The 24,281-nt window shown below is 39.1% G+C and overlaps 1 protein-coding gene across 1 annotated transcript in view; it reads right to left on the bottom strand.

Annotated features, from left to right (window-relative positions):
• Positions 1-4,376: 4,376 nt before the first annotated feature.
• The window catches only part of GRIN3A (glutamate ionotropic receptor NMDA type subunit 3A), a 142,289-nt gene continuing 122,384 nt past the window's right edge, over positions 4,377-24,281 (bottom strand). Inside the window, exons 6-9 of the mRNA XM_014056633.2 lie at positions 22,460-22,611; positions 10,520-10,684; positions 8,373-8,446; positions 4,377-4,710 (exon numbers count right to left, since the gene is read on the bottom strand). Of these exons, the coding sequence (XP_013912108.2) occupies positions 4,377-4,710; positions 8,373-8,446; positions 10,520-10,684; positions 22,460-22,611 (725 nt within the window). The remainder of the gene's footprint in view (positions 4,711-8,372; positions 8,447-10,519; positions 10,685-22,459; positions 22,612-24,281) is intronic.

Raw genomic sequence — 24,281 nt, forward strand, 5'->3', positions numbered from 1 at the left:
ACTTTCTTCTCATTGATGTGGTATGCTCACAATATCCTGTGGGATTGGGATGAGTTAATAAATTCAGTGAAATGCATAAACAACCACACTCCTTCCCTTAATCACTTACCAACAAAACTCCCTAGATTTTCAGTGATGCTTTTGGGCCTTTTCCCAGGAATGCTAAAGGTGGGGACAGGAATGATTTGACTCTCATTCCTGTTCCTATTGGTATCTAAATTTGGTCTTCCACCAAATTTAGGCAAAATAGAGTTGATTTCAGGTTGAGGATGTACTTACATGCAATATATAATAAGAAAATAGCTGTTGAAACATGGTATTTTGCTATTGAATTTCAAGACCATCTTAGGGTGTTAGAATATACATTTAAGCTGCAAGATACCCACTTAATAAAGAGAATCATCTCTGAATATTTTTTTTTGCTTCTGACAATATTGAAGGGATTTTATTTTCTGGGTATGCAGTCCTTGAGATGATACTGTCCAAGACCAAGATGAACCAGTAATTGATTTAATGTATGGTAATCTCATATCCTTGAAGCAAGATAGGTTGATGACATCAGCAAGTATTGCAGGATCATATTGGTTGGAAACATACGGAAGAGAGAGGCTTTCATCCTGCAGTGGATATACAATGTCTAAAATGATGATGAATCTCTCATATTCTCCTGGAGTAATGTGGTGACCTAGAGATGGGACTCTTGCCTCACAATCAGGAGGCTATGGATTTGTTCCTAGGTAGTGGCAGATATTTCTCTATCTGGCCGCAATGAGTAATTGTCTGCTGTGAACTCCATGTAGATGTCAGGAAGGGCATCTGGCCAGTAACCGCTCAGCTCCATTCAGTCGTCCCAACTTCACCCTGATGAATGGGATTACAGGGTCATTAAAAGAAAAAAAAATACATATATTCTGCTGAATTGTATCACATAGAAGATTCATTCTGTGATGAAATCCATTTTATGTTTGGATTAACTGGCAAAAATGAAGATAGGGAAGAAAAAAGAACAGTTATACGGTACAGAGAAGAATACAAATGGATGAAGTTAACCCAAAAGCCCTGGTTAGGCATGAGTTACCTTGAAGGGTAAAAATTCACTAGGCAAGCAGCCATCCCAATTATGGTTAGTTTTTAAGAATCAAGATTTTGGAACAGAAATGTCTTTTTCCACCTATTTGTTTTTATCAATTTCTGTCTCTGAATGAGAGTTGATTCTCTCCACCCCCCACATTTACAGATAATTCATGAAAAACAGTCTTCATATTGGGCAAATAAAACATAACTCGTCTCCACAGAGTGAGTTTGCATTTTGTCATCCAATCAGCTTGTCAGCTAGATCCAAGCTGTAAAGCAAATGAACACGCCTGAACAAGTAGTATTAAAATTTATTTAAAACCAAAATAAAACAAAAAACCAGCACATTCCTCAACCAGAATTTTCATTCAGAAAAGGCGATGGCCAGGGCAGCTTACAGAAGTCAAGGAAAGACTTCACTCATTGATGCCGAAGGTATAAGATGTGTTGTAGTGCTGGCTTTGGATATTTGAAGATGCCAATGAAATACTTAAGGAAAGAGAGGGGCTTCTTAATAATTGGATAAAATCACTGGTGACTTAGTGAGTAGAGAGACATTAGTCAGGCATTAGGCATCTAGACATTAATTAGCACATTTGTTGGTGGATTACTGTACTGCATTTTCTACACAAAAACTGTTGGCAGTTTTTAGGGGCAAACCCCTATTATGGGTCTGTGTTCATATTCTCACATACATATTCTCACATATCTTGGATGCAAAAGTTAAATCTATGTGCCATGTGTATAGGCTATGTTTTCTCAATCTTTGATTGGCAGAAAAACTTGAAAGTGAACCGGTCAAATTATACAAGGCCCTAATATATACATTACTTTGATTTGACTTGCCTCTTCTGTCACTACTCCTGTGCCAAGCAACATAATGTAATACATACTCTGGATCTGATTAGGTTGGATTTCATAGTTATATTCCTTGTCAGCAGCCCCCTCTGTACAGGGTGAGCATTATCGGCTTGATATATAACTATGTATGAGGCCCCAGTGTTGACAGTAGAAAGAAAAAGAAGCATATTGCTTGGAATAATATAAAATCATCTTTGAGACCCAGGATTATGTCATTTAGAGTAGCTTGTAAATTGGACCATACTAACAATGATTTTGTGTGTGTGTGTAGGCAGGGTGATTTAGGGGAATGGGAGACAGAATGATAATGTTGATTGGTTGTACACCATATATTGTTGCACCCACTGCTTGTATAGCACCCGCATGAAGTATACACATTTAACAACTGGAGAGCAAGCCATCATCACTGGCAACTTACACAACACATTTCACTGAAGGATACCACCGAGCTTCAAAAAACATTTAGCCACTAAAGTTAGTTTTGGACTAATGAGGGACCAGAGTTTCCCCACCACCAGCCTAAAATGGTAGCTTCTCAGAACATGACATGGAATATTTATATATATATAAATAATACTCTGGTAATAGAAAAACACTTTAAAGAATATTTTAACTGGTAGTTTTAAAATTTCTCCTTTGATATTTAAAAAATACGCTCAAGCCATGTATCCTGTCAAGGGCAGCAAGAGGATTATTTTGTGGAAGCAAACTCTTGGAAAAGGGTCTAGTCTGAAAAAAGTGGCAAAACAGTAGATCTTTGTCCAAAGTGTATATAAGTAGTCCTTGCTTAGTGACCACAGTTTAAATGAGAAATTCTGTCGCAGTTGTTGTAAAGAAACAAGAAAGAAAAAGTGTGAAAGCAAAACTCCTTTCTTTTTCAAACTTCCCCTTTTCACACTTTCACACTGTGTTTTTTTTTTGCTATTTGAATTTTTCATGGTATAAAAACATTTGCTTTTATACTTTTTCATTCTTAATAAGATTGTTTGCGAAGCTGGGGATATTAGGCAGCAAATCACATGATTGTGACAGATATACCACTGCACATTTGCTCTAGTCATTAAGTGAAACATCACATGACTGTGACTTATGATTTTATTTCCGTGTTCTCTATTCACTCTGTCGCAAATTAGTTGTAAAGCACAGAAGTGACAATTAAGGGTCTACGGGATGCTGTAAGGGTTGTAAAATGTGAGGAGATAGGAAAGCATTTTGAATGCTTTGCCAAGTACAAAATTTTCTATAAGCACTCAACACATTGAAACAAAATGTTTTATAATTCAAGGCTTGCTTATTTGTTTGTCTTAAGTGAACAACTCAAAAAAATATAGCCCTACTCTGTTTGGAACTTAAAATGAAAGAATCTTAAAATACTACCTTTGAACAAAATTAAGAGTGTGTATCTACAACATCTGCTGAGGGTGGCTGTAGAATTATTTTATATAGTAGAGAAAGTTGGGTGGACCTTTTGCAATTCTGAGAATGGAAATAGCAAGGAATATAAGATGGTAGTTGTCAGTGAGAAGCAATCTGCACATATTATCCAAAAATAGTATGATCAGAGTGCTGGGCTATACCAGTAGAATTGGAGACTGGAAGCCATATTTTGAGTACATCCACATATAAAAGATATCTGGTATGTGGTTACGTAATGCCTTGGAACAGCAAAAGTTTGAACCAAAACCAGTCTGCCTTTGTTTTTAATGTGGATGCAAATTCAGAGCAGATTTTTCCTTGTTTGTCTTCAGAAGGGACAGAAATTCCATATGTTCCTACCTCAATGCCCAATTTTTGAAAGCTATCCTGAGGATTTCCTTCCAACCATGGTATAATTTTTCAATAATGGGTACTTAAGAACGGGGCATAATTAAAACCCCTTATTAATGTGTTTAATCTTTGCAAGTGATGTTGTAGGGAATATCTGTAGTCCTCTTGTGCCAATTACAGAGAAGGCCAGTACCCAAAGGACCCTTAGAGCCCAGAGTTTGAGACACAACTATATAGGTTTAAAAATTTTGAATAGCAAAATACATGCAGAGAACAATTCTGAATAATCTTTGAAAGACTCTTGCTCTTTTGTTTTAATTAATGCAAGGGAGGGGGAAGAGTAAAAAGTAGGAAAATCCATTTAATTCTAGTGAGAAAGAAAATAGGTGCTGTGTGGTCTGGAGGCTTCAAATTCCTGTAGCCTGAGATCAACCCTTTCTACTTAGGCTAAAACTTCCCACAGAGAAGGACCTGTTGGTACTTTGAAGTATTCCGGTAACCAGAATGCGGCCATCTTTTGGTAGTGTCGCTTTTGCAGGAAGGCGGGAGCTACTGTAGACCTATTGCTTGCTGACTGTGTGGTGCCACTTCTTAGCATTACACAAAAACAAAGCCCAAAGGTGAGGGTGTAATACAAATTATTACAGTCCGAGAAGGTACAAGGGTGAACCCTCTCAAAGCTCCACAGTTCTATTTGTCCTCTGAAATTCCTCCAGCTCCAGTTTCCTGCTCACCGCTATCTGCAGTTCCTGCTTGATCACTTCAATCTGCTTCTCCAGTTCTGAGAGTTCCTGGATCACTGAGGTCCTAGCAGTGTTCAGAGCGTCTGCTTTCCCGTTGGTAGTCCCTGGAGAGTCTCTTTTCAAGGAGGGAAACGCTGTATCATGCTGCAGTTGTTTGAGCATCACTTCACTCGGTTTTTCAATACTGCAGATGTATTTCCTTCTGTGGCAGTTGCCAGGGCTAGCAGTGTTCCAGACTGAAACTTGACTGTTTCTGGGACTGGACCTGCAGGGGGATGTTCACACAAGGCATTAGGAACTCACTATAATATACATACATACATACATACATACATACATACATACATACATACATACACACACACACACACATAGGCAATATAGGAAAAAGAAACTCTATGAACCCCACGACTTCTTGGGCCTACCTTTCCAGCTTCCCCTCTAGCTAGGTTTCTTTATTCAATTGTAGTGTTGAATTGCTTGTGAGCTTCTCCAATTGGATCCAACCCATTGGTGGGATTCAAATATTTTTACCACAGGTTCCATGGGTGTGGCTTGGTGGGCATGTTGTGGATTGGTGGGCGTGGCTTGGTGGAAGTGGCAGGGAAGGATACTGTAAAATCTCCATTCCCTCCCCATGCCAGGAGAAGATTATTGCAAAATCCCCATTTCCTCCCGATTAGCTGGGATTCAGGAGGCAGAGAATACTCGGGGTGGGCCAGTCAGAGGTGGCATTTACCAGTTCTCTGAAATACTTGAAATTTCCGCTACTGGTTCTCCAGAACTGGTCAGAACCTGCTGAATACCACCTCTGATGCAACCCCAGGTCCCAACCTAAGTCCAGCAGATTTTCAGGCTGACCAAACAACAAAATGAGTACAAATCTATTGCTGTTTTATGAATAATCTTCCTGTTTGGACAAAAACTTCATCTAGCCCAGTATTCTGCCTTCCAAAATACTCCCCAGAAGCTTCCAAGAAGTCTCCTAGCAGCTTAGGGTGACTAAGGTCCTGTATTCTTGCACTTTGTCTTTCTAGTAACTGGTGCAAATGATTAAATGACAGAAAATCTGGCCACTGTTTTAATTTGCAAGGATAGGCAAGAAGAATGATAGAAACATTCAGCTGGAACAAGCCTTGAAGGAAACTGATCTTCCAGAAGTCACTGAGCCAGATCGTCATCAGTAAGGTTGGCTGGAAATTGCACACAACCTCTGGAAATCTATGGAAAGCTATGATTCCCCCAACTAGGTTTCTAGGTTTCAAGTATTTTTAATTTAAACACTACATCTGATATTATTATTATTTCTCTATGCGGAGATATGTATGTATAGTATTGGGAAAAACAGCTTCAGTACTGATTGAAGATGGTAGAATGGTTGTGTATCTCAGGGACAGCAATTTTGTTCAGTGTTCCTCATTTCTGTCTTTCGTACAAATCTAAAAGCATTGATCAGAGTTATTGAGTAGAAAGTCATTTTTTACACTGTTTAACTGCAATGGTTTGCTATTTTTGTGTCTGTGGTTTGGCAACGTGATCACAATTAAATTGAACAGGTATCTGTTCTGACCCCCCTTCTTCGCTCGTTAACAGACGACAGTCAGACAGACTTAAAAGGAAAGAACTTTATCAGCCTCAGCTCACGCTGGCTGCGAACCCAAAAATAAACATAAATAAAGTCTCTGGCAAGAAGATAACAGAATGCAAAACAAAGTTCTCTTACAAAACAAATCACTTCTCCAAGTGTCTCCTTGAATCAGGGTTACAGAAAGCAAATCACTTATCCAAGTGTCTCTCACAAACAAACCTCGACCGATGAACGTTGACTTCTGCAACCAGGGCGTGGCACCATCAGTCCTTTTATCTCCAGAAGACCACACTAACAAGCCCCAGCTGCATTGTTATTCCTGCATCCCGACTCAACTCACAGCAAACTTCTGCTGAGTCACAACAGGTATCCATCAATAGAAATACAACAGGGGAGACATGTTTCCATGCTAGTGCTCAACCCTTCTTTCTCCAGGGTTTCTGGTCTCAACATTTCAAATCAAATGTTTATTTTTATCAAAAACCATATGGAAAGTCACATTTACCCAGAGATTTAGTTTGCTCATATTTCTAAAAAAATGCTTTATGACCAGACTAGGTTTATTACAAGGGAGATGAGAAAAACCAATAAAGAAAGATGTCTAGAAAAATACAGGCAGGCATGAGTGTTGTTATTTGTGTCACAAATAATATCAGGAAGCTAAAATCATATCTGTCAAAGCTGATGCAGCGTTGCAAAGTTAGCTTGTGAATTGGCTTCAGAGAGAAATTCCATAATGGAGTAAGCAACACAACGGCACTATAATAAGAATGTCAATGTTCTGACCTAGGCTTCCTGAGACAGTAAAAGCACATGCTTAGTCCCCAAAACCCTCTTTTTATTTCAACGGCTGTGAATTATGTTCCTTCACAGCCTATAATGAGTCACAAATAATTTGTAAAAAGTCTGACAGAAGTCTGCCAAAGTCTTTCAGAATAAGGCTGGTAAGCACCCACCTTTATCTCCCTTGAAATGCTGCCAAAGACCTAATTGGCAATTAGCTTTGCAAGGCCACATGGAGCACAGAGTCAAAACGGAGCTTCAGAATTTAAACCGACCAGCACGAACAAAGTCTCTTCCTGCAAAAGCTCAGGTGCCTTTACTCTTCCTTTATGTCTTATAGGAGGGGCCAATCATCTCCAAGCCTTACTCCTGAGTCATCCCTTTTGTCTTTACTGTTCTTGCCTTCTGGAAGCTCTGCGCATGTGTGCACTGGGAACAGGCTCCTCCTGTTCCTCTGCCTCGCTGATGTCCAACTCTGGAGGCTGCACATAACTCCCAGATGGCCTTGGCCCCTCTCTGTATCCAACACAGAGCCCTCATCCGAGCTTTCCCCAGACTCCAGGACTGCCAATGTTCCTCCCCAACCTCCTCACAGTCTTCTGACAACACTCAGATAAATTGTAAACTGGCTTTGAAGAGGCAAAGTCCAGTGGTGAAGGCATCAGGTTAGAAAGCGGGACTGTGACTTCTAGTACTGCCTTAAGTATAAAAGTATTTTTGGGCCAGTCACTCTCTCTCAACCCAATCCACCTCACAGGATTGTTGTAGTGAAAATAAGAGAAAGGGGTATGTTTGCCACCTTGAGCTATTTATAAAAATAATAAAGGTGTGACATCAGATCACATCACACCATATATCACATCATATCATATCACAACATAACAATATAACATAACCTCTGTTTATACTGTACTAAGAAAAAGTTCAAAGGGCAATGCAGTTATCTGACAGAGAATGGTGTCTTTATCTGTCATGAACACCCTGCAACCGCTAACACATTAATCCTAAAAAACTATGGTTTCAAAGAGTTGGTGCCTGAATACAATGTGTTAAACCAGTTTTTCTCAATCCTAGCAACTTTTAAGATATGTAGATTTCAACCCACAGAATTCCCCAGCCAGCCATATGAGTTAGAGAATTCTGGGAGTTGAAGTCTACATATCTTAAAGCCGCCAAGATTGAGAAACATTGTGTTAGTCAATACTAAATCAGTTAATGAGAAAAAAAATATTAATTCAGGGAAAGGATATATAGTTAAATTCATTCTTTCAGTGTAGCTGAAGTGGCTTTTTCTGATATATGACTCTCTTGATCCCAAATAGATAAAATTTTGTACTTTCCTACAATATTTCACTATCTTATACAATACAGGTGAAGTGGATCTGTCTGATATGTGATTCTCTTGACTCCCAAATAAATAAAACTTTCTACTTTTCTACAGCGTGTCAACTGCACTATACAATTCTTCTCCTTTAAAACAAAACAAAACAATGTCTGGGGAACCTTTATCTACAGATGCATCAGCAAACAAGAGATTAAAAACTCATTTTTCTTACTTCTTTTCAACTGGCTTTGTTTTAAGCTGGTGCTTGTCTTCCATAAATGAGTTGTTTAGAGCCCAGTGCAGTCGCTAGAGGAAAAACCCAAAATAAATTAATCAGAAGGGAAATTGTCCGTGCATTTTAGGTAGAATGAATATATTCTGGAGGGAATGCAGTATGGAAATAAAACTGTTTGCCTAATTTATCATTGTTACTGAATGTTGTATCTTTATGACAAGTCCAAAGTTGTGGCTCCTCATATTTGCTAATACTGCACGTTAGTAAAGGACTTGAGATTAGATGGTTGCATGGAGATTCAATCCAGAAGTTTCCTAGGGCAGAGCTGGGGGAGGCAGAGACAGAGTTACAGATTCAGCCATACAGCCAGAAGCGTTGCCAGGCAAGGTAACTAACTGGAGGCAAAATGGGCCAACAGGCTGATTAAATATACCAATTACTGTATGTGTTTTAGATCAGAAATGGGAAATGTATGACCATCATGATGTTAACTATATGGTGCCTACACTCAAAATGAAAAACTGGGGGAAAGACTGTAGGGCTGCAAGTTCCAGATGACCTAGGGCAGTGGTGGGTTCTGGATCCCGTTGCAACCGATACGGTGCAACGGGGCTGGGCGTCCACCACATGTATGTGCATGCATACTTATCACCTATGATGCTCAGCAGAGAATTGCGCAGGTGCCGTACACTCTGTGTGCATGAGTGAAAGCCCCGATTAGCTCAAATATAGGTAAGGTGGGCGAGTGGGCCCTCAGGAGCACCGTACCAGAACAGTACCTGGTGCTCCAGCAGGAACCGGTACACCCGTACTGGGGCGTACTGGTCGTATCCCACCACTGACCTAGGGACTGAATGTAATAAGAATGGCCTTTCATGGCTGATACAGAGAAGCTTTAGAGAATAATCACATGGAAGTGCAAGTTTCTCTTCCTCCATATCATAAAGAGTATGGGAAAGAGAGGAGTCAACCCAGAAGAACATTCTGATGGCAGAAGCTTATGTCATCCTTAAACATTAAAATGTGCACAGAAAACAAAATGGTGGACAGCTAAAAAGGATAAAGCAAGTAGGAATTCAAGTATGGTTTTTGAGTTTCTTGAGTAGCAATGACTAAGGCACAAAAAGCTCACCAGCAATGTTTCCTCATTACTGAGAGCTTAGATTGTGGTTTGAGGGACCACCTGTAGGTAGAGGTTAAAAAAAGTTCAATGGACAATTCTGCAGGACAAAACAACCCGCAAGATTGATGTGATGTCTCGGTATTGTGTCTGTAGCTCATGCTTTGCATGGAACAGGAAATTTACCATAGAGATGTTGATCCTCACGGTGAACATAAGCTGTAGGGCATCTTGACAGCTTGAAAATGTTAAAAGTTCTACACTGAATGCATACATTTATGAAATTGTTCACGAGTTAATACCCTTTCCATTTTAATGCATATTATTTATAATATGAAAACAGATAAAAGTTTTGTTCCTTCTGTCCATGTTGGAGAAATAGACTTATGTTACTGTAATAAAATAGATGTAATACAGTTGGCATGCAGTTTTTGAGACACTGTGGTTGAAATCCAGAAAATATTGTGATATTTGTAACTGCTAGATACTGCAAGTAACCAGAAACTTTATTAGAAAAATAAAAAAAAAATCAAAACTAAAGATATATGATTTTTCTGCATTAGTGTGTTAACAAGGAGTTCCAAATTTATTGAGAAAATTCCTTTGTCTGCAAATTGTATGAAATCTTAGTCACTTTTCCTAAAACTACCTTATGTATTTTTCTCAAAAAACAAAAGTCAGATAATTTTTTAAATAGTATTATTATTTCTGTTTTTTCCAGTCAGTTGGAAAGATGCATTAAAAGGAAGGAAGGAAGGAAGGAAGGAAGGAAGGAAGGAAGGAAGGAAGGAAGGAAGGAAGGAAGGAAGGAAGGAAGGAAGGAAGGAAAGAAAAAGACAAAGGTAGAAAGACACAAAGAATACTATTATCCCAGATTTTGCTTCTTAATTGTGGTTGGGATGTGATAAGACCTCAAGAACAGACCTGGAAATACCATCTATTGAATCCAATCATTTCAGTAGGACTCCAGTTCCAGCCAATGCAGAATCTGATCATTCCCTTTGAGAGACTTAGGCATATGTACCTGACTTGTATGGAGCCAATATGTCATCTTGGATTTCTTTTTAATTCGTGGTATCATTAACCTGTATATGATATGTTCTCCAATGGTAGTGAGAATAGACAGGCCAAATCCAACACACAACATCACAAATAGCCCGGAAAAGTGCTTGATGCCCATTTGTAGGGTCTGTTAGGAAAAACAAAAAAAGGGAAATCCATGTACAAATTTATAAAATGGGAACACACATGCAGCAAAATCGACAATTATTTTTATACAACCCTTTCACTTGATTTTCTTCCCAGGAAATTCTCTGGAGTCCATTTGATGCCATATAATGGGCTGTAGCCAAAAATGAAAATTTGCAAAATCGCCCTGACACAAGAGAGTTTTAATTGCCTGAGACATGGAATTAAACTTGGCTCTACCAGGTTACTGGGACCCAACCTATTGTCAGGGTTCAAACATAAAGTTGCATACTCAGTGATAAGGCCTAGCTGCCTTTGGACTGGCTTAGTAGAAGTGAGAGATGGCTGTAAACTACTTGCAATTTTAAGTACAGTTACATTACAGTTGTAACTCAAGGACTCCCTGCAACTCACAATTCCCTGAAGCAGCACTTCTCTGAACATTGTGAGACTTTACTCTGGGGAGAAAATTAAACCAGCAGGAGAGGTTAATAATTTTAAGAGGAGTACTGATATCAAAGAGCTCATCAGTGCTAGTAGGGAATGGTAAGGACTCCTTACTAGCATTGATGATGTTACTGTACCTGGTTTTGGCAATGAAAGATCTGCAACAAAACAAGTGAGCTCAGACCAAGGACCCTCATTTCAACCAAATATTCTCATTTATCCTTTATTGACATGTCCTGAGATAGCTTGAGACCTTTTGGGTGAGTTCCGCAATCTCTCACACAATTGGGCTTGTAAAATTTCTTTCTTCCAAGATGGCTACTTTGAGATCTGTAATGGAGGGTAAATGCTTTACATTGCCCTTGATTTGAGTCCAGGGGTGAAATTCAGCAGATTCTGGAGAACTGGTAGTGGACATTATAAATAGTTCAGAGAACTGGCAAATACCACATCTGGCTGGGCCCTGGAATGGGTGGGAATTGAGATTTTGCAGTATCCTTCCCCTGCCAGCCCCACCAAGCCATGCCCACAGAACCGGTAGTAAAAAATTTTGAATTTCACCACTGAGTCCCAATGCCAAATTTGATCCATCAATTCCTTTACATTATGTAAAATCCTTTTACATAAGCCTTGCCCAGTGTATCATACTAAAGGTTATCAGCAGATGATAGCATATATCAGATAAGCATGAGAAGCACCTCTAATTTTGTGCGTGTACTTATTGTGGCCTGTAATAATACTGTTGGTATAGGCATGGAAGCAAAACGGAAATCTGAGTTTGTTTCAGGGTTTGGTTTCCATGTTAGCATCATTGTCCAGTTATTTCTTGTTGCTTGTTGGAAACTGCTCCAGTTGAGTGATGGTCTGTATGCAAGAATGGGCCCACCAGAAATTATGCAGACAATGAGGTTTGTGAAAAATGATGAAACATTAGTTTCATACTAATGTTTCAACTAGATCAGCTAAATATAGAACATAGAATTATAAGGCTAGAAGGGACCTCAGAGAACTTTTAATCTTGTGATGGTGAACCTATGGCCATATCTCCTGGCATGCAAGCTCTCAGCTCCAGCATGCATGTGTGCATTGGCCAGCTGATTTTCAGCCTTCCGGAGGGCCAGGGAAAGCCATTTTCACCCTTCCCAGGCTCCAGGAAATCCTACGGAACCCGGAGAGAGCAAAAAACTGGCCCAACAGGTTAACCGGAAGTTCGGAAATGATCCATTTTTGGCTTCCAGAGAGCCTCGGGAGGACCGGGAGAAACCATTTTCATCCTCCCCAGGCTTCAGGAAAGCTTCAGGAGCCCAGGGAGGGCAAAAAACAAGCCCAATGGACCAACCGAAAAACGGCCTCCCTCGCCACCCCGGAGGAAATATCAAGCTCAGCTTGGAGGCAAGCAGTAATGGCGTGCTTGGGGGGGGGGGGCTGGGGTGTGTGCATGTATGCATGCACCTGTGGGGTACGTACTTTGCAGTGACATGCGGTGAGTTTTATGGCTGGTGAGGTAGCAATTTTTTTAGACTTGTAGACTTCAACTCCCAGAATTCCATAGCCAGGCATGCTCAGTTCCGATTTAAAGCAACAGCATTTGTTTTTCTCCTTTGCTAAATAAGTTTCCTTCTTTCTTTTTCTTTTCCCTGCCCCTCCTTCCTCCCTTCCTCTCTCCCTCCCCCCTCTCTCAAACACACATACACACAAAGTTGCACCACTATTCAGAAAATTTAGGTTTTCCTCCTCAGCCCATGTTAGCAATACCACTAGCAGCATTTTGGCTGGCAGGTGTAAGTAGAAGTGGAAATTCATTCTACTGAAAACATTGTTTTTGCTTATGATTGGATAATTAAAATTTCAGAAGACCCAAAGGCATAGTATTAGAGTGTTACATAGTGCATAAACTAAAGAACTGTCTCAATATGCTCCCTCCCCCCCTCTCTCTCTCTCACACACAAAGTTGCACCAGGAGGATGAAATTTGAATTCTTCCCCCTCCCTCCAACCCATACGTACCTTTTCCAGCTGTTTCAGAGAGGATTTCAACTCTGCTCTTGCCTGCCATCATGAAAATAAAAAAAAATGTAAAAGGAAAAAGACAAGAGCTGAGGTCAAGCAGAGCTAGTTGCTGCCAGAGTCACCGTGTGGATGACTCTGCATAACTGTTTAAAAAAGCCTCTAAAAAAACGCCCTCTACAGGAGGCAGGAGAACGACGTGCCTCATCTACGTCAGAAATTTTTCGGCTTTTAACCCTTGCTTAGCTATGCTCGAGTGATCATAAAGTCAGACTAGATGAGGCACCTAGTTTTCCTGCTGCCTCCTGTAGAGGGCACTTTTTTAGAGGCTTTTTTAAACAGTTAAGCACTAAGCAGAGTCATCCACGTTGAATCTGGCAGCAACTAGCTCAGCTTGACCTCAACTCTTGCCTTTTTCCTTTTCCTTTTACATTTTCTTTTCATGATGACAGTGGTGAGGCTCTGCCTCCCCTGCCTCCCCTGACTGCACGTCTCTGGTGCTTTGCATTATGGGTGCCAGCCCATGCATGTGCACCCTCGCATTTTTGGCACCCAACAACAAAAAGGTTTGCCATCACTGTTCTAGTCCAAACCAAGGTGGGAGATCTTATACTATCCCAGTCAAATGATTGTCTGATCTATTTTTGAAAACCTCCAGTGATGGAGCACCCACAATTCCAGGAGGCAAGCTATTCCATTGATTAACTGTTCTCATTTTCAAAACATTTTTTCTTACTTCTAGGTTGGATCTCTCCTTAGCAAGCTTCTACCCATTACTTCTTGGCCTGTCCTCTGGTGCTTTGGGGAATAAGTCAAACCCCCCTTCTCTAACAGCTCCTCAAGTACTGGAAGACAGTTCTCATGTCGCCCTCTACTCCTTCTTTTTGATAAGCTAGAGGTTAGGCAGCCTGAGCTATGGAGATAAGATGAAGGCAGTATCGATGGAAACAGCTAATGAAGACAAATCTGAGTTGCAATTAGAGGGATGTACAGATGAACCTCAGGAGAATTAACCCTTCAAATAGTACTTCTAGAAGTCAGCTGTTGCAAAAAGCTGGCAGAATGCCTCATAGAATTCCTGGTGTTATCTTATTTCATAAGACATATGAGAGAATTCCATGCCCAAACATTCCCAAAAGTTTTTTTAAAAACATGCAGGACAAAAAGGAATTTGGATCAGAACCAGGAAAAGAGGGCTACATCTTCCCCATTCCAGAAACTTCATCTGGAGGCTTATCCAAAATATAGAGACAAAGGACTTGAACTTTGTCTATTTTAACTTAGTCCAAATATGCAAAGAAAACACTTTTTAGGTGACAAGGATTGGCTTCCCTGAATAGAAACCAGCAAATGGGAAGTAACACCAGCAGATGTCAATCAATAATACTTTTTTTTTTTTTTTGCATTTTGTAAGCTTGATTTTGGACATCTAATCCTGTTCACTGGCTGTATAATGAAGGCATTGTTGAGAAAAGTTTTCAACTGAAGATTGTTCCTTTTATGCTATGAAAAAGCACATAAAATATGGCAGCTCTTTGATTAATTAAGTAATATGCCTAATTACTCTTTTAGTTAGCAGAGGAGGAAAAATAATTAATCTGATGAATCTAATGACAAATCTCAGCAAATGAACAATAAATTAAAATATGGTGTCTATGATTTTTTCCTACGAGGATTACATCATAAAAAAATTTTTCTTGATAAGAGGAATGTTTTCTTTTCACACCAACCTCTTAATCTTTTCAGATTATCTTCTTTTTCTATCCTTACGCATCTCAAAGTCTTGGCAGCAGCATTTTCTCTTTGACAACAGATTCAAAGAGAATTGTAAGCACTGAATCCAAGTGCACAAAACACGCAGCTTTCAACTAGGTGACTTTAATTGAATTCACATTGATGAAGCTCTTATACTTAGATGTTTTGCTCACTTTCCCCAGAATGTGTTTAAAATATTCTCCTTCCAGGGATGGAGGTGGAAATGGCTACTCCAATGTTTCTGAAGTGTGACTTCCATTAGCCTCGACTATGGAGACCAATGGTCTAGGGCCATGATGACGAACCTATGGCACACATGCCACAGGGGGCACACATAACCCTCTCTGCAGGCACGCGAGCTGTCAGCCCAGCTCAGCTCCACAGTGTATGCACACATGCCTCCCGCCAGCCAGTTGATTTTCGGGTCTTTGCTGCTGTGCCCCCCCCCCCACATGGTCTGTTTCTGTTCCCAGGAGGCTACAGGGAGGCCTACTAGACCCAAAATGGGGCGTGGGGGAGGGGGTCACATGCGGATGCACAGGGAGCAGGGCACCGGTGAGAAGGGGGAGTGCCGCATGCACTTTCAGCATGCAATGAAAAACTGGTTAGCCATCACTGGCCTAGGGTGCTAAGTATGAAGAGATGATGGATATTCAGCGATAACTGGACCTCAGTTTCAGTGATATCTAGGACTACAGATTTATACTACATTCATAAAGGCATTCTTTATGGAACAAGACAAACTTCAAAACAAGCAAAATTATCATGGTTTTAAAAATACATCCTTGGTTTGTTGCCCAATTTTTGTTTAGAAGTTCTAGCCTTACATTTGTTAGGTTCTAGGCAATATATATCCATAGAAAGTACCACGTGCTCTTTTAAGTTGCTACTAAATTTTAATTTTTGTTGTGACAGGAGGAAATACCTAAATTCCAATATCTAAGGGGCTGCAATCAAGAAGAGGCGGTCAACTCTTCTCTAAAGCACCTGAAGTCAGGGCAAGAAGCAATGGATGGAAAGTAATCAAGGAGAGAAGGAACATAGAACTAAGGAGAAATTTCCTGACAGAGAGAACAATAAACCAGAAGAATGGCTTGTGGGTGCTCCAACACTGGATGGGGGGGAGAAAAGACTGGACAACATTTATGCAGAATTGTATAGAATTTCCTCCCTGAACTGGAGATTGATTTAGAAGACCTCCAAGATCTCAAACTTTTGTTTTGAATTTTCTGAAGAAAAACATGATGGGATCAAACTTTGAAGTTTGGAAGAAGATCAGAATGAATAAAAGTTTACCAATAAAGGAGAAGAACACTTATATTTGATTTACTACCATAGAATAAACCAAAATATTTTTAACACTGGACATATTGGACAATATTTTTGACTAATAGACCCAGAAGTTAATTTTGAGAGTGACTGCCTCTACAGATAGACTGTGCTTAAAATATGTTTTGAAAGGAGAGGTTTAGCAGACAAGGTTGAGACTAACCTGAAAGTGACAGGCCTCAAGAATGATGCCGAAAAAGACACTGCAGTTGATATAAGAGCCCCAGCTGATATCTTAGTAATTAAAAGGGATAAACCCAGGGGTGAGCTGCTGGGGGTTCACAGGGGTTTGGGAGAACCTCTAGCTAAGATTCTGTGCAGTTCAGAGAACCCCCAAACTCTTGGCTGCCCCCCCTCCAGGAATCCCCACAAAGCCCGTTTTGGATGCAGGTAACTGCAAGGTGCATGTGAAGGCTCGGGGAGGGCAAAAAATGGGCCTACTGGAAGTTTCGGAAGGCCAGAAACTGTGACTGTAAATTAAGGTGACCAGACATCCCGATTTCAGCAGGACAGTCACGCTTTATAACAATTTGTCCCGTGTCCTGGGGCGTTTTTAAAAAGTCCCGATTTTCTGGCTTCATGTTGAAAGCCCAGTGGATTTGCTTAAGAAATCCTAACCTGGGCAAGATAAAAGACACTCTGTCTAACTAACCTCTCTCTCTGTCTCAGTATTTTCATTGAAGATACTAAAACGTTAAAGCAACAAAATGGAACCCCCCGCCCCTTTAACTCATTTTATAAGAAAAAATGACCAAGTACCATAGAGCTCCAGGAAATGCTTGGCTAGAGAAGCCGCGAGTGTTACTTCCTGGATTTTCTGGAGGGGAGGGGCACGGAGGTTGGAGGTCAGCTCGTGTGGAAAAAAATGGTGGCAAAGTTTCTTTGAAAAATATTTCCCTGACTAATTTCACCATTTTAATTTGCTCAGTTCTTTGTATTAACATCTATATCATTCTGGATTGACTTGGAGTGCTCACTTGTGCCTGCTGGTAAGTGAACTGGTTTTTTTTTTCTTTTATTTTTTAATGCATTTTAAAATAATATTTTATTTATTGTGCATAGGATTTTTTAAAAGTTTTATTCTGTGTGGATTCTTTTTTTAAATTGTCTTAGACTATTTAAAAAAAGATTCTATCCAAAATAAATTGAAGTGAAACCATTTTTAAAAATTCTATGCACAATACTTTGAAATGTTATACTTCAATTTATTCTGTGTGGGTTCTTTTTTTAAATTGTCTTAGACTATTTAAAAAAAGATTCTATCCAAAATACAAAATACCAGCTGCAGTTATTCACTTAAGAACTGTGGCAAGAAAGGTGGTATAGTGACCAAAGTTACAATGGCATTGAAAAAAGTGACTGATGACCATTTTTCACACTTAGCGACCATTTTCACACTTAGCGACCGTTGCAGCATCCTCATGGTCACGTGATCAAAATTTTGATGTTTGGCAAGAGTTACAATTTATATTTGTAAGTTGTAGTTATGTTGAAATAAAAAAAATTACAATACTATTTTTGCGTTATATGAAAATTTTTGTTGCTCCGTATAAAATTTTTAATCAAGCCCCCCCCCCCCCCCCGGTCAAAGGTGTCCCTCTTTACCAATCTGAAGATCTGGTCACCTTACTGTAAATCCTCCCTTGAAATACTTTGCTGGATGTCAGTGAGAGGAATTCACAGTAACTTAATAAAAAGAATTTTTTGTCAGGACAAGGAGTCTGCTTCATAGTTTGGGGAAAGCTAGGTCAGAACAACAATACCAGTATAGTTTGCTGAAGAACCCGTTACCCGCTTGCCATTTCCCTCCTTTGATTTGAACATCTCTCCAAGTTTTCTGTAAGTTTCTATGCAGCTGGAAGTTGTCTATTATTTCCCAGTGGAACTGCATGACAATCAAGCCATTGATGCATGATTAGAAGAGGCTGTTCTGGCAGATAAAAGCAGAACGTTTTGTTAAGCAAGTTTGGGTTATGGGGAAAAAAACAGAACAAAGAAAAATCTTTAAGCAAGCAAAGAGGGGATATTCATCAGGGAATAAAGTGCAAAGTACTGCAGGCTGAAATATTGGTTATGGAGAGAGCCAAAAAAGTGATGAAAAGCAGGAGATGGATATTTCATTGTTTAGCAAGGTCAGCACAATATTTCACTTATAGATAAGGCCATGCCAGACCATTTCTCTTGTGTTGACATCTCCTGCTATGCAAGCCAGAAACTTTGATCAGAAAAGATTTTAAGGTAGGGGAAAAATCTTGTATATGTTATCACAAACACCCAGATCTTTTGTAGAATGTATGCAGGGAAGAACATCCTTTAAAAAAAAAACATCCTTTCAATCTGGAGAAATCACAGATACTCACCACACAAGCACAGAGTGCAATTCCACTCTGCCTTCAATAGGTTTTGCCTTCAGGCCCCAGACAGAGACTGTGGTGTTTTATGAACCCACTTATGCCATGACAGTTTTAATTTTTGGTATTCCCTGGCTGTTTGTTTGCTGTTTGATTCTCCTTATTGTGTTATGTTGTTATATGCTGCCTGGAGTCATTTGATGATTAAATTGTCTTATAAATCCAATATAGAGGTAGACAAATAGATAGGGTCCCTGGAGTTTGCTTCTGATCACACTGTCAACTTTCATTAATGTGATTTGCTATTGAAATTCCAATTTGTTTGCATTGGATTAGTACTCTGAAGGGGAGTTGCTTTGTTTTTTATCCTATACTCCCACCCATCTCAAAAGCATAACCCCTAAAATTTGTTCAGGTGGCATGAAAGTTTTACTTTTGCCTAAAAAACCAAAACAAGCCCCCATAAACAAAACAAAAATGGCTGGGTAAGTTTTGAGGGTCCTACCCTCAAAACGAAGCTATAGAGCACTGCACACCAGAACAACTAGACACAAGAACAGTTTTTTCCTCTGCTAAACAACTAATCCCCACAACACTGTCAAACTATTTACTAAGTCTGCATTACTGTTACTATTAATCTTCTCATCGTTCCTATCACCCATCTCTTCCCACTTATGACTGTATGATTGTAACTTTGTGGTTTACGATTTATATTGATTGTTTCCTAGTATGATTTGATTGCTTATTTGTATCCTATGACTATCATTGTACCTTATGATTCGTGACAAATGTATCTTTTCTGTACACTGAGAGCATATGCACCAAAAACAAATTCTTTGTGTTTCCAATCACACTTGGCTAATAAAGAATTCTATTCTATTCTTAACGTACTTAGGTTTTGAATTCTCAATTGCACTGCACAATTAATAAAGTCACCTATATTATTTTAACATATACCCAGGTTTATATAAAAATAACATTTCCCCCCCTAAAGTTATGAAGATAAAATTTTTATATCTTGTTAGATCAGATAAATAATCTCAATCAGCTGACTGAACCTCAGCAGCCCCAGAGTCATGACAGGACCTTACCTGTAGTAGATCATCAAAACTTTCCAACATGTTTACTTAAAATTATTTAATATTGTCTCTTTACCATGCAAGGAATTTAACAAAAGAAGCATTTGGCAGTGGAGAAAAAGTGGTGTTTTTTTTTCAAACATGGGAGCAAACCAAACCAACTAACCAAACTGCATTATAGGACTTTGGATAAAATCATTCAGATAAATTCACAGAAGCAACTTTGATGACTTCAGAAGGTGATTTTCTTCTCTCACAGTCATGGGGAGAAATGGGTGGAGAGAGTACTAGCCCTGAGCTAAATGGCAAGCTAACAAACTGTGTCTTTAACTAATAGTTAAATTTTTGAAATAGCTCTTGATCACACATTAGGAGTCTGAAGCCTCCTGAGTCATATCTTCTTGATTTCAAGATCTCAAACCATTTCAAACCGTTCCACTGTGATCCAAATATAATCATTGTTTAACTTCTTATTAATTTTATCCTCTTGGTGATAAATCATTACTCATCAAACTGATTAAAGCTAATCAACTAAAAGTCTCAAAAATACTTAGAGCTGATTAGAAGTATACTTCCAAATCGCAGTTTTTAATAAGTCTTACAATAAAGTTTTCAAATGATGGGATTGCATGAGAGGGAAAAGGAAGGATACATCTCTTCAGCATCCCTAGCAATGACCAATTTGTGTAATCCTTCAATGCTCTACTTGATATCTCTCTTCCAGTAGGGCTGAACTACTAAATGCTGCATCCTGAGTTTGCTTTTAAGGCAATTCTGACAGAGGCCAGCTTCTAAAGAAACACTTTTCCTATCTTTGTTGCAGTGTTAGCAAAAAGAGTGTTTTCTTTTCCTTTTAAAAAGATTAATAGGCTGCCTGTTTTCAGTCTTCAAGCTGCTTGTTATAGGAGAGAGGGAACTGAAGAGAAATTACATACTTCTCAAGCCAATGTTTTTCTGGCAAAATAAGAGTTATTCCTGTAAACAGGTATCTATAAAAGACAAGAATTGCTTACCAATCTTTTTAACAGAATGTTATCCAGGACAACACTGTTTCCAAATATCAAGTACTGTTTAGGATATTTTATAGAATCTAGTATTTGAGCATTTACACTTTTATTAAGACGGAAACCAAATCTCATTTTGAAACTGTTTTTCATCATGTTTTCTTTAAGATTTTGTTGGCCTTCTCACTTTTTAGCTTTCACAGGCCATGCAAGCAGCTTACCCATGGAAGTAAGATAAGGTCTCCTTTAGATAAATAATTATGAAATGTGCTGGAAAGAGGGAGTTTTTTGGCCACGCTCCTCATAGCTTGTTATCATTGCACTTGAGTGAAGATTAAATAACTTAATTTCATGAAACTGCTGGACTATCTCTTGAATCCCAGGTCAGAATGAACTTTGTAAGGAATAAAATTCCAACAGTACCAAGGAGTTCACAGATCAAAATTTGCTGAGGACAGGAGTGCTACATTAAAAACTGTCATTTCTCAAAGAACAGTACATTTTGGGCCACATTTTTGCTGGAGAACCTAAAACGCTACTTCCTTTCAATATGCACATTAAAATCAATATTAAAGTCATGCTGTTATTTCCAAAACAATTTTGACCCACTTATGTTTCTATGGATGGGTCCACAGTATGCATATTTCTTGACTGAGAGCTGGATGTATAAATAACCCTCTCTGAATAGCAGCATCCAGAGATAGAGGTTTCTAAATAATCATAATACTATAACGGTGAGCTTATCAGGTAGGTTATTATTAGGAGAGAGAATCAGTTTCCCAATTGCTTCTTTTCCACTTTGCTGGGTTTGTGTGTTGTGTGTGTTAATAATGCCAGTTAAGGAGATATGCCCTACATTTTGCTGTGCATAATGAACTCAGGTTCATTCATTTTAGCATGTGGCCTCCCATAGTAACCAGGGTAGCAAGCACTTGTAACTGAAATGGATGGGCTGTTAATTGCAGGTATGAATTAACAGACACATAAGCAGGAATCAGGGCATTAAGAGCAGGGCAAGAAGCTGTTTTACCCTCTTCTCTTTCATTAGAAATCATTACCTGGATGCTGTATTGGTGTTGGGGGGAAAAAAGCTTTTCACAATGAAAGCTTTGACAAAAAAGCTTTGGATCATTTCCTCTGCCCTAGCTACTCCTGGTCCTTCAAGACTGCTGTTTGAATGTATAAGAAATGTTCATGCTATTAAAACTATACATGGTATAAGGTTCTGATGCAATGGCTCTGCTCATGAAACTCCCTCTCTCTCTCCCTCTTCCTCTCTCTCTCCCCTCCCGCAAATGGATGAAACGAAGATTGACCTGTGAGGAAAAGATGTCTGTTTACAATCTACTGTATCGTAATTTACATGTGCTCAAACATGCAACTTGAAGTGCAACTGGCTTTCATATGTTTATATGGTCAAATTTTATAATCCAGTGTTCTAGTTAAACAAAGAATACATGCTCGTGTGTGCGCTTGCACACACATTCACACACAAAACCCAGAAAAAAGTGTCTGCTAGGACTAAGGGATGCCAACTTTTTAGGTAGCTGAATGCAACATAGAAATGAATTCTACCAGAGGAAAGGATTTGAGCAAATGTATATAACCAAGAACAGAGATATGCATTAGGATAAAGGTATGTGAAAATGTACATAGACTTTTATGCATACTTTAATAACAATGACCAACCAGAAAACTTGGATGGGAGGAGATTGAAATAAATACACAGTTAAAAGAAATAAGAGACTCAAAGGGATGGATTTATCCATTCCAACTGCTGGAAGGACCTAAGGAACATTTCTTACCTCCGTCACAGCAAAGCTTCTTTTTCCGCATGGTACCACTTTGTACCACTTGTCATGTAAGACATCCATGAAGCCATGGGACTTATACTGGCTGATGAGTTCAGAAATATTTGAGGTCAGTGGAGAGTTTGGAGGAAGGCCAATACCATACCCTAGCAAAAGAACAACAACAGTATTTTTCTCATTAGTTGATTCTTGACCATAATTGCCAAACAAGAATATCTAAAATTGTAGTTTTGGCAGATGATCATTAAAATATGCATCATAACTCCTATTCGATGCTTGCTCCTTTAGCTCACTGAATAGTAAGAAATTAGCTTCTACTTTGGCTCATAGCAACAGCAATCTTTGCGGAAGTGAGAATTTTGCCTTCTCTGTGGATGGTGAAAGTTCTGCTGTCAATGACACTATTAGCTGATGTACAAATTACGCACAAACAGCAGAAGCTCACAGCCAGAGAGGCTTACATATGAGTCCATACTTGACCTACAGGCTTCTTGTGGCACCGTAAACCCACTTTGACTTGCTTGATGTTTTACTAGCTAGCAAAGAACTGGACATCTTCTCATACATCCCCTAGAAAATAATACAGGATTATGGATTAAAAGTTTTTTCACATTTGCCTTGTTACCTTTTAAGTATATCCCACCTAGAGAGAATAGGGGTTGGTATAATGAACTGGTGGGAGCCCCACTCCAAGCTGCATGTATGTTGTGGAATTTTAATGTTTGTTCTTTTAATTTTTATATGTCCCCCCCCTTTTTTTTCCCCTGTAAGCCGCCCTGAGTCCCTAGGGAGTGGGCGGCATACAAATCCTAATAAAACCTAAAACATAAACATAAATTTTGTAAGGCAGGATCCAATGTTGGAACTGCCTCCACAACTTCTGGAGGCAATTCGTACCAGTGATTAATTGTTCTAACTGTCAGGAAATTTCTTCTTAGTTCTAGGTTGGTTCTCTCCTTGATTCTTTTCTAACCATTGCTTCTTATTCTGCCCTCAGGTGCTTTGGAGAATAGTTTGACTCCCTCTTCTTTGTGGCAGCCTCTGAGATATTGGAACATTGCTATCATGTCTCCCCTAGTCCTTCTTTTCATTAAATTAGACATATGCAATTCCTGCAACCCTTCTTCGTATGTTTTAGCCTCCAGTCCCCTAATCATCTTTGTTGTTCTTCTCTGCACTCTTTCTTAGAGCCTTGATATCTTTTTTTATATTGTGGTGACCCAAACAGGATGCAATATTCCAAGTGTGGTCTTGCCAAGACTTTATCAAGTGGTACTAAAATTTCATATGATTTTGATTCTATCCTTCTGTTAATGCAAAAATCAGTATTTTTGGCTATGAGATTAATGGAAGTTTTGCATTGCTAAGGCTGCTTTTGATTGTATGATTTTATGCTCTTTTTCTTCCCAAAGGTTTTTCTGCTTACTTGTTGCGATCCATTTTGAGAATTTTACATCATCATGCTCACATAATAAATATGGGGAAGGGAGATTAATATCCACTGACCCATCTGGTAATGACATTGTATATGGAAGATGGAATGCAAAAAGGAGTAAAAGATCAGAAGCAAGAATGAATAAACTGAAACCCTCTGTGTGTGAGCAAAATAAAGAGAAAGAGGAGGGATGCATGATATTTCAATGAAGCGGGTGTGATTTTTATGGAACTCAGCTGATAAATATATGCACGGAAATGAACATGGAGATTGTGATGAAAGGGTTAAATATATATGTTAAAAAGATTAGGGTGATGTCATCCAGATAGCTGTGAATGCATATGAAGATTGAAAAGAGCCATGATGGTGCAGTGCTTAGAA

This window comes from Thamnophis sirtalis, unplaced genomic scaffold (assembly GCF_051295495.1).
Source record: "Thamnophis sirtalis isolate CommonGarterSnake01/CBP01778 unplaced genomic scaffold, rThaSir2_p1.2 scaffold_5, whole genome shotgun sequence".
Classification (NCBI taxonomy): domain Eukaryota; kingdom Metazoa; phylum Chordata; class Lepidosauria; order Squamata; family Natricidae; genus Thamnophis; species Thamnophis sirtalis.